This window comes from Solea senegalensis, linkage group LG7 (assembly GCF_019176455.1).
Source record: "Solea senegalensis isolate Sse05_10M linkage group LG7, IFAPA_SoseM_1, whole genome shotgun sequence".
Classification (NCBI taxonomy): Eukaryota; Metazoa; Chordata; class Actinopteri; order Pleuronectiformes; family Soleidae; genus Solea; species Solea senegalensis.
The window spans coordinates 26648556-26649393 of NC_058027.1; the positions used below are offsets into that span (position 1 = coordinate 26648556).

At 48.4% G+C, this 838-nt stretch overlaps 1 protein-coding gene across 1 annotated transcript; it reads right to left on the reverse strand.

Moving 5' to 3' along the window:
- Positions 1 to 411: 411 nt before the first annotated feature.
- LOC122772148 (cortexin domain-containing 1-like) lies at positions 412 to 638 on the reverse strand. Its single transcript, XM_044029876.1, has one exon. It carries the CDS (start codon positions 636 to 638, stop codon positions 456 to 458), a length of 183 nt encoding a protein of 60 aa, XP_043885811.1. The 3' UTR covers positions 412 to 455.
- Between the last annotated feature and the right edge of the window lie 200 nt (positions 639 to 838).

The following is an 838-nucleotide window of genomic DNA, read 5'->3' on the forward strand; positions in this document are numbered from 1 at the left end:
GGGTCTTAGAGTACCAGAAGGTTCTTCCATCTTTACCACCCCAGAGTTTCTTCTCTACAAGGAAAGAGTTCCGTGTAGTGCCAGAAGTTTCTTCTGTCTTGACCGTTTCTTCTGGAAATCATACAGAACCTATTTAAGGTACCATATGACCAAAAACTAGTTCCACAAAGTATCAGGAAACTATTCTCCCATCTTGTGCCACAGCGGAACCATTTTTGACGTATTCAAACTTCTAAAAAAAAGTTCTGTACCAAGAGAATTCATGCACTCTTTTGTGCTTTTCCATCCTTTGAGAATTTGAGATTGACCATGGAGTCAACAAGGTTTCATACATAATCACTGCCTCACTAAAGAACCCATGGAGAACCATACTTTTGTTCAGACCAGAGACTTTGCTGGTATTGTCACACGTGGTGGTCCGGTGGAACATACTCATACAGTAGTACATGGTACCGTCAGTCGTCCAGGTGCTGTTCTTCCCATGTGGAGGTTGGGATGGCACTGTAGGGGTCCATGATCACCTTGGCACAGCGGATGATCATGGCCACCAGCAGCAGGCAGAGGAAGGCAATGCAGGCCAGAGTCAGGCCCTGGTCCACATCCACGAAGGCCGGCTCCGCTGTGCCCTCCACCTCCATGATGGACGTTGTCTGCTGCTGTGCTCACGCTCCCCCACGCGCCCTGCTGTCATCCTGAAGGCACGGCTGCAGACACGCAGACAGACAGAGAGAGACGGACAAGACGGACATGTTAACTCACATACAAGAGAGTAAAGCCACAACACAACGCTGTGTTCCATTTACATAGAAACTTGGAAATCGGAACTGGGAGTGACGTC